Source organism: Macaca nemestrina, chromosome 7, assembly GCF_043159975.1.
Source record: "Macaca nemestrina isolate mMacNem1 chromosome 7, mMacNem.hap1, whole genome shotgun sequence".
Taxonomy (NCBI): domain Eukaryota; kingdom Metazoa; phylum Chordata; class Mammalia; order Primates; family Cercopithecidae; genus Macaca; species Macaca nemestrina.
Window position 1 is genome coordinate 124,655,909 of NC_092131.1, and position 7,993 is coordinate 124,663,901.

Below are 7,993 nucleotides of genomic sequence, written 5' to 3' on the forward strand. Positions count from 1 at the left end.
GAAATTCGATTTTTGATTCATGGATGATGAGGAAAGAGATAACTAATGTTAGACGGTTCCATTCATAGCGTTAAAACACTGCAATCAAAAGCAAAAATTCAGAGCTAACCATTAATGAAATTCTTTATTCAATAACCTGTTATTTCCTTTTTAATAAAAAATAAGAAAACCCAAATATTCTGGATAAATCAGAAGTTTTTGAAAGTGAGATTTAGTGGAAGTTTTAGCCCCCTGTCTAATGGCCAGCCAGAAGGTAAAAGAAATCTGTATTTGTTTGGGAAGGAATGGTCTAAGTTAAAGGAAGGAAGCCTCAAAGAACCCAGACCTGATTATTAAAGCCATTTCTGGGCACTTGAGAGGTAAAGCTGGTCCTCATTAACTCTGCGTATCTCTTGCCTTATCTCTAAGTTTGCAGCACCATTTCCTATATCCCAAAGAAGGGGAATGTCCCCTTTAATATTTGTGCTAGCGTCACCTTGACATTCAGGAAGTAAAATATAAATGCAGCTCCATTTTCCCACCACCTCCCATTTTCTTTCAGTAATTGCCAGCAAGCCTTCTATCATCTGGAAGTGGGGTGGTGGGAGTGTGAAGGAATTCTGCCAAAAGCGCTGCTGAAAAACCCACAGTGGCCTCTGGCCATCCAAGTAGCCACGGTTAACAGAAGGCACCTACTTCTCTAAAGACTACCTGGCCCCCCAGACACGTTTTCCTTGCCAGCCTCTACCTAAGCTAAAATGGCAACCATCCCCTACCCAGTGAGGGCGTTGCCCACTTTAAAAACAACCTTGGACAAAGGATACGCTTGTGGGTCCCTTAACTCGGGGACCAGGAAACGGCAACTCAACGCCAGAGGTTCTTACAACAGCGGTGAAGGCTGGTCTTGGAAAAGAACTGTCCCAGGCTGCCAAAGGGTTAAATATCTGTGAAGAGTAAAACCTGAGCCTCCATTAGTTTTTTTTCTTCTTCTTCTTCTTCTTTCTTTCTTTTTGGGTTTTTTGCTTTTGTGTGTGCGCGCTTGCCCGGGGGCCTACTGGAGATTCAGTATCTCTCGGTTATTTCCTGCGATCACTAAAGCCGGTTTTCAAGAAAACAAGTAGCAGGGGTTTGAAATGTCACACCAAGTGACCTGGGCACGGCATATCCAGGGGCCATTCCCAGCCCCCCTCCCACCCGGGCCACCCCAGACCCCCTCCACTTCGGTCTGGAAAGAAAATAAACCAAGGACACGCCAGACTGGTTCTGGGTGGACTTATTTTCCCGGCAGCCGCCCTCCTAGCGGGGGCTCGTTGCGGCCCCTCGGTGTATCGCTTGCAGGTGATGCCAAACGCAGATAAGCAGCCGCCGCCCGGCCCCGCCTCTGTCTAGACTGGGGAATTAATAAATGCCGCGGATTGATCACGTCGCGCATCCACTCCGGGAACAGCGCGCAGCAAGGCCCGTCACTGCCGCCCGGTCTGGCCGAGGTCGGCCTTGCTGCTGGGCCGCAGGGCCAGAGGCAGCGCGCGGGGCTTCGAGCCTCACCCAGAGCCGCGGACCGCCGGGGAAGGAAGCGCCGGGAGGGCCGGCAGCGCCGAACGAGAGTGGGGCTAGGAGCTCGGCAGGCGCCATGCCAAGGCCGGTTCCAGGAGCGGGGCATGCCCTTGCCGGCATGACCCTAGGCCGGAGTCCGGCGCTCAGCTGCCACGAGCGCTGCAGGTTTCCCGCCTAAATGAGTCCCGCCTCCTGCCCGCGGGCCTCCGCCGCCAGTTGCCCAGGGGTCGCCAGTGGGGCATGCCTGCTTCTGCGAGGGCCTCAGCGCGCATGCGCCCAGCCCACCCCTCGACCGCACCCAATCCCCACCCTGCCCGCCCCGCCCGCAGCACGCGGAGTCCCGGCAGCCGACGCCAGCCAGACCTGTGGACTTGCCTCCTCCGGCACTCCTGCCGCGCCAACAGCACACGGGAGCGGCGTCACACCGGGTTATTATTTTTTATTAAGATCAAAATACGAGTCCCATTATGAACTGGCTGTTCTCACAATAAATAACAATAACTTACGTTTGTTTGTTCGGCAAAGGCTCACACACTCTGTCCTCCGTGGAATAACTTAAAACATTTTCAAGGCCAGTCTGGTTTCTACTGTTTCCCAGCAATCATGCGCTTTGGGAATTTGAGTGTCTGTTCCTCTGAGTTATCCCCTTCCTCTTCCCCGCTAGAGCCCAGGCGAAGACGCCAGGGAGCGCGGAGCGGGGGCAGGGCGGGGGTCCACGTGGGCGAGCTCGGGGCCGGCCGAGGTGGGGATACAGGTGGGGCGTGAAGGGACAGAGCGGCGGCCACGCGGAGAGGAGAGGGCAGAGCTAACTCTGGTAAATCCCAAATTCTGGTTTTTAAAAAGTAAAGAGTCCTCGGAGCAGGGGTCTGCCGTCTGGTGAAAGCAGGTTGCATCCTGGCACCTTGGGCTGTCCAGACCGTTTCTCTCGGTCCTCTCTCATAAATAACAATAGAATAATCACGAAGGCGAGAGAGCTTTCGGAACTGGAATGGCCTGAGCATGGGTGTCTCATGCAGGGAGCATGCGAGGTCCGCGGGCTGGCAGGGAGGGGTCCCCCTCACGTCTCCACGGGACTCGGCACCATACTGTTGGGGGTGTCCGGGAGCTGCGAGGACAGGGAGGTCACGTCGCTGCCGGAGGAGTTGCCTAGGGAGCCGGACTCGGAGAAGGAGACCTGGGGCAGCGGAAACACCGGGAAGAGGCAGGTGAAGAGGCACCCGAGCTGGTGCTCCAGGGCCGCGTGCTCCGAGTCGGGGAATGTCCCTTGGGGACCGGTCGCCGGCTGAGAGCAAGCCCAGCGGAGGAGGAGGCCAGGTCCCCAGGCGCACGCAGGGCGGGATTAGGGCGGGGGGAGCGGGTTGGTTAATTCTGCGACCTCTCTTGTGCGCACTTTAATCCAGGGAGACCTGGTTTAGGGTGCGTAATGGGCCGAGGTGAGGTTTCAGAGCCCGCCTCTGTTCCCCCTCCCCCACCGCCTAGGGCTGTCCCCAGCCCCTCAGCTCAAGGCTACCCCCTCCCCTCTCTGCCAGGCTAAGTGGCTAAATCCCCAACCCGCAGAGTACCGAGGTCGGGGCGGGTAGGGCAGGGCCTCACCAGCTGCTGGAAGGCGGGTTGGTCCAGGTCGCTCTGGAGGGCAAATTCGCTGAGCGCCTTCCACGGCGGCTGGTACGTCTGCACCTCCACTGCGCTGCCCTGCACAGCGTTCTCATGGCGGATGGGGCTGCCCGCCACCAGGGGCGTCCCGGTCAGTCCCTGAAGGCTCTGTGGGGCAAGCAGAAGGCCTTGGGTGCTCGAGTTAGGTCTGGCCTTTTGTGCCACCTTTGAGACTGGAGCTCCAGGCCCTGAGTGATTTAGGGTCTGCATTACTTTGTGGGGAGGTGCACACTCGACCGCATCGGAAGAGCCCTTTCTCCACTGGGGATCTGCGGGGGCTGCAAACTTGCCACGATAGGTCAGCCTCGGTGCTGGGAGCCAACCACCCGGTGAGGAAAGGCAAGGCCTGCACTCCCACCCTTCTGCAGCTGCGGACAGAGGGACACAACCCACCAGCCCGACTGGCGGGCGCTGCGCACAGCCATGCCGCCCCGGGCTCCGCCAGCGCCCGGGACCCGCAACGCGGGGCTGCACCTGGGGCAAGGAGAAACCCCGATCCCAGACAAAATAGGAAGCCCCAAATCCAAGGGAAGCCTAGCTCTGAAGGTACAGACATACACCATCTGGAGCGCCCAGTTCTCCCTGGACCTCCCAGGGCTCTCCCACAAAAGGGCACACAGATACCGCGGCGGAAGCGCAGGCCCCACCCAAATCGAGCCTTCGGCCCCGCGGCCGCTCACCGTCTTGTCGCTGTGCTGCTGCTGCTGCAGCTGCTTCATGAGAATGGATTTCTTCTTGTCCTTGCAGCGCTTGTTCTGGAACCAGACGCGGATGACCCGCGGGCTCAGGCCGGTCATCTCCACCAGCTGCTCCTTCATGAGAGCGTCGGGCCGCGGGTTGGCGGCGTAGCAGGTCCGCAGAGTGTGCAGCTGCTTCTCGTTCAGCACAGTCCGCACGCGGGTCGTCTTCTCCGTCTGCTTGTGCACGTGCGGGCGCAACGCGGGCTGCCGGCCCGACCCAGCATCTGCCAGGACAGGGTGGGGCCAGAGGTTAGCGAGGGGCCGCCACCCACCCGCCCGGAGCCCAACCTCAGGGCGGCCGAGACCCCGGGGCCCGATTTCGTTTCTGTTTTATTTTGTTTATTTCGTTTAATTGTTCCTCTTCCTCTCCATCTGTTCGCCTTACGAGGAGAGAGCTGTGCATTTTCGTTCTTTCTCTCGCTCCCGGGCCGGACTGCCCCGCAGCGATCTCTCCCGAGCTCAAGCAGGGCGAGGAAGCTCGGCGACAGGCCGCTGCGGGGAGTGAGTGGCCACTCAGGGATGTGCCTCTTCCAGTCACAGGACCCTCGGAACGAGCGAAGCCCTCCGGAAGAAGTCGGAGTTTCAGAGGAAGAGGAAAGAGGCTCGCCCAGGACTCTGGAGAGGGAAAGGGAACGACGTGGACCGGGGGCGAGGTGCTGCTCTGGGGACTGGGTGGGAGGTGCGCATATCCTGGGGGCCTACGAGGGCCCTTCCCTCCTTCAGAGCCCATTTGGACAGGGCACATGTGTAGAAGGGTACATGTGTAGAAGACTCATCCAGGGTTATGGACGGGCCTCCAGGGCCTGCAACAGTTCCTTCCTGCCCGCCCTTGGGCTTCCGCCCCGGTCTTCTTCCTCAAGGCTCCAGGTTCCCCAGCCCAGTGGCCTCCCACCCACCACGCTGGTGAGCAGCCGCTGGCACTCTCCTCGCTTGGCCCCAGGTTCTCTCCATCCCGGGGAAACAGTGACTGATTCCAGAGCCTGCAGCCTGAAGCCCGAAACAAACAAAGGGGAGCCTCTCCGAGATCCCAGATGGGGGTGCACTGAATACCCGCTTCCTCCCATTTCACATCTCCATTCTACATTCCCGACCTACACACCTTGGATCTATACTGCACCATTTAGGTTTATGTTCCCCTCTACGCATTTCTAGATCTGGACAAATATTTATAAATAAGCCCATCCAGCCCAATTTCCTCTTTCTATAGGGAGGAAGTGGAGATCCAGAGAGGGGAGGAGTGGGGCAAGGCCACACAGCACCGAGAGGCCCAGCCTGGTCTGCGGATCTGTGCTGCAGGCCTATGGCTACCTGGGGGAAACTGCCCTGCTTGGAGCAGAGGCACCGCTGTTTCTGTTCAGCCCTACCTGCCCATTATACACTCAGACCCCATCTCTGGGCAGCTACTGATTAGGACCCACAATATTCCAGTGAGAGTCCAATATGCATTGATAACACTCCCCCTTCCCCAGAAGAACCTGGCTAAATTGTTCATCAAACTGGGCCTCAAAACAAGACGGCAAAAACCCCTCTTGGTTGGGTTCTTGGCTCCTGGCTGACCAAGCCCCTGCCCAGCTCCCAGTTGGGAGCTGCGTTACTTACACAAATACCCCTGAGCAAACCTTCCCCTCTGACAATAACACATATTCCTCCAAGAAATTCCTAATCCAAGCCCCAAGGCGGACACCACTTAATATTCCCTGTTGTCATCCACTATTCTGCTCCTAGCACTGTGCCCTGCATGTTCCTGGTCATGGAGAACACGATTCTGCACAATTCCCCGTGCTCACTCATATGCACGCGCAGTTTCTCCCGGGCACACGAGAACACACACAACCTTGTTCCCAGCACACAGTTCCGCACTAATACAGAAAAACACTAACCCGGCAGACCCAACCACACACAACTGACAACTTCTCGTTAGGGACACAAGCACGCAAGCACACCCCGCTCACCCCGGCGCAGGCCCCGCGCTTACCTGGCAGATGCAGGCCGCGGGAGCCGGGGAGCGGGCCGGGGCTGCGCGGGCTGCCTGCAGCGGCGCGCTCGAGCAGGAGGCCGTGGTCTGCGCGGCAGAGCAGCTCGTGCTCCCGCAGCGAGAACTCGTCCCCAGGCAGCAGCTGGCGGCTGCACACGGAGCAGCGGAAGCACTCGATGTGATACACGCTGTCCCGCGCCCTCATCACCAGGTCGCTGCTGCTGAAGCCCACCTGGCACTTGGCGCACTTGATGCCGAACAGCCTGCGGGCCCAAGGCGCAGCGGTGTCAGCGCTGGGCCTGCGGCCGCCCTCATCTCCCCGGCTGCTACCGGCCCCGGCGCGCGCCCAGGACAGTTTGTGGCCCACCAGGGGACTGCGGTGACCCGCCTGCGGGCATTCCCGGGCCCGGGGGCGCGCTGCGGCACCTATGCGGGATGAGGATGGCCTTCTCACCGGGCAGGGCCGGGGCGCGCGGGCAGGCCGCCATCCCCAGCCCCGGCGCGCGGTGGCCCAGCCCGCGTTCCCGCCGGCCTCACCTCACATAGTCCCGCTTGCAGTAGGTCTTCCCGTCTCTCACGAAGCACGTGCACGTCTCGTCCAGGTACTGGCTGCACTCGGCGCACTTGAGGCAGGCGGCGTGCCACTCGAGGTCGGGCGACACCCGCAGGATAAACTGGTCGTGGATCTGACTCCCGCAGCCCACGCACATGGCCGTCCCGGGCTTCTCTGCCGGGGAAGGGCGCAGGGCCGCGTCAGGCCTGACTGCCCGGATCCCGGCCGGCCTCGGCCACTCCAGCCCCAACCCAGCCCGCTCGCTCTCTCGCTTTCTTTCAAGACTTGCGACCATAAGGAAAAGTGATGAGCTCTCTAAAGGTCCAGAGCATTGGAAACGAAAAACCAGTATCTTCTGGATTGCTTAAGGTTTCTTCTGTCCCCTACCCCCAAATATTTCGCTAGTACATTCATTAATCACAGTCGTTTTGTCGACGTGTCTTGAAACTAAACGCTAACACGAAACTAAGAAGAGAGTAAATACACAGGCACTGCGGTAGCCTGGACATCAACACCTAACGGTGCTGTCCCGGCATTTCCGCTCACACACTCCCACTCACAGCGGCTGCCTCCTATCCCAACACAGACACATCGTCTTTCGGCAGTCCCGGCTCATCCTCCCAGACATTTCTTAGTTTAAATATCCCAGAGCAAGCGAGAGAAAGCTTCCTAGCTTTGAAACACCGAAAGGCAAACAAACAACCACCAAAAAAAAAAAAAAAAAAAAAAAAAAAAAAAAAAAAAAAAAAAAAAAAAAGGCCCACATCCCTAAATCAAACCTAATTGCCTTTGCGCAAAACAGAAGCAGATTTCGCAGCCAAAGTCATCCCAGCCGGCTTGAGAAACAGTGTTTACTTATAAAATAAAACAACAGGATTCCCAAAGATAAGCAGTCCTGCAGGAGATATGCATTCGTTTTTCCTCTCTTAAACTATCCTGACAAACAGAAGCCACTTGTAGAATCCACTAAACATTTTTTTGCATTAGAAATTTTGCATATTAAGCACACACACACACCCCACCCCACACACACACAGAAAGACTTACTCTTGGAATGATCACCCATAGCACCCAGAAAAGGATAATGAAAAATAATATCCACCATGCAGAAAAAGAGATGTGCGCAAAGTGTGCGGCCAGGGGCAGAAGAACGAGGGTCGCGCGTTCGGCCTCGGCTCTTTGCTAACTAACTCCTACTGCCCCGCGGAGTTGAGGGAGCGATTCCGCACCGGCCCGCACGCAGCATGACGTCAACACGCACTCGCCCCGGGCCGGAGCTGGGGGCGGGACCTGTGGCGTCACGAAGCTTCCCCAGAACTGCCGGGGATGCAGGGGAGGTGAAGGGGACCCGGGGCTGATGGGCGGGGTGGGTTGGCTGGGAGGCTGGGGGTGAAGGGAGATTGGCTGGGAGGAAGTGGGCCAACCCTGATTGGCCCGGAATGAACAATGGAGTGCAGCCCCCCCCACCTCCGAAACCTACAAGGATCCTCTCTCCCGCCCCGGTCTGGCAATCTGGACTGGACCTTGCGTCACCGCCTA

General features: G+C 58.1%; 1 protein-coding gene across 1 annotated transcript; it reads right to left on the bottom strand.

Moving 5' to 3' along the window:
* Positions 1-1,963: 1,963 nt before the first annotated feature.
* LOC105491012 (ISL LIM homeobox 2) lies at positions 1,964-7,736 on the bottom strand. The gene is made up of 6 exons (XM_011757082.3): positions 7,502-7,736; positions 6,439-6,628; positions 5,902-6,164; positions 3,867-4,150; positions 3,127-3,294; positions 1,964-2,707 (listed from the first exon to the last, which is right to left on the bottom strand). The coding sequence occupies exons 1-6, from the start codon at positions 7,557-7,559 to the stop codon at positions 2,591-2,593; spliced, it is 1,080 nt and encodes a 359-aa protein (XP_011755384.1). The 5' UTR covers positions 7,560-7,736; the 3' UTR covers positions 1,964-2,590.
* Between the last annotated feature and the right edge of the window lie 257 nt (positions 7,737-7,993).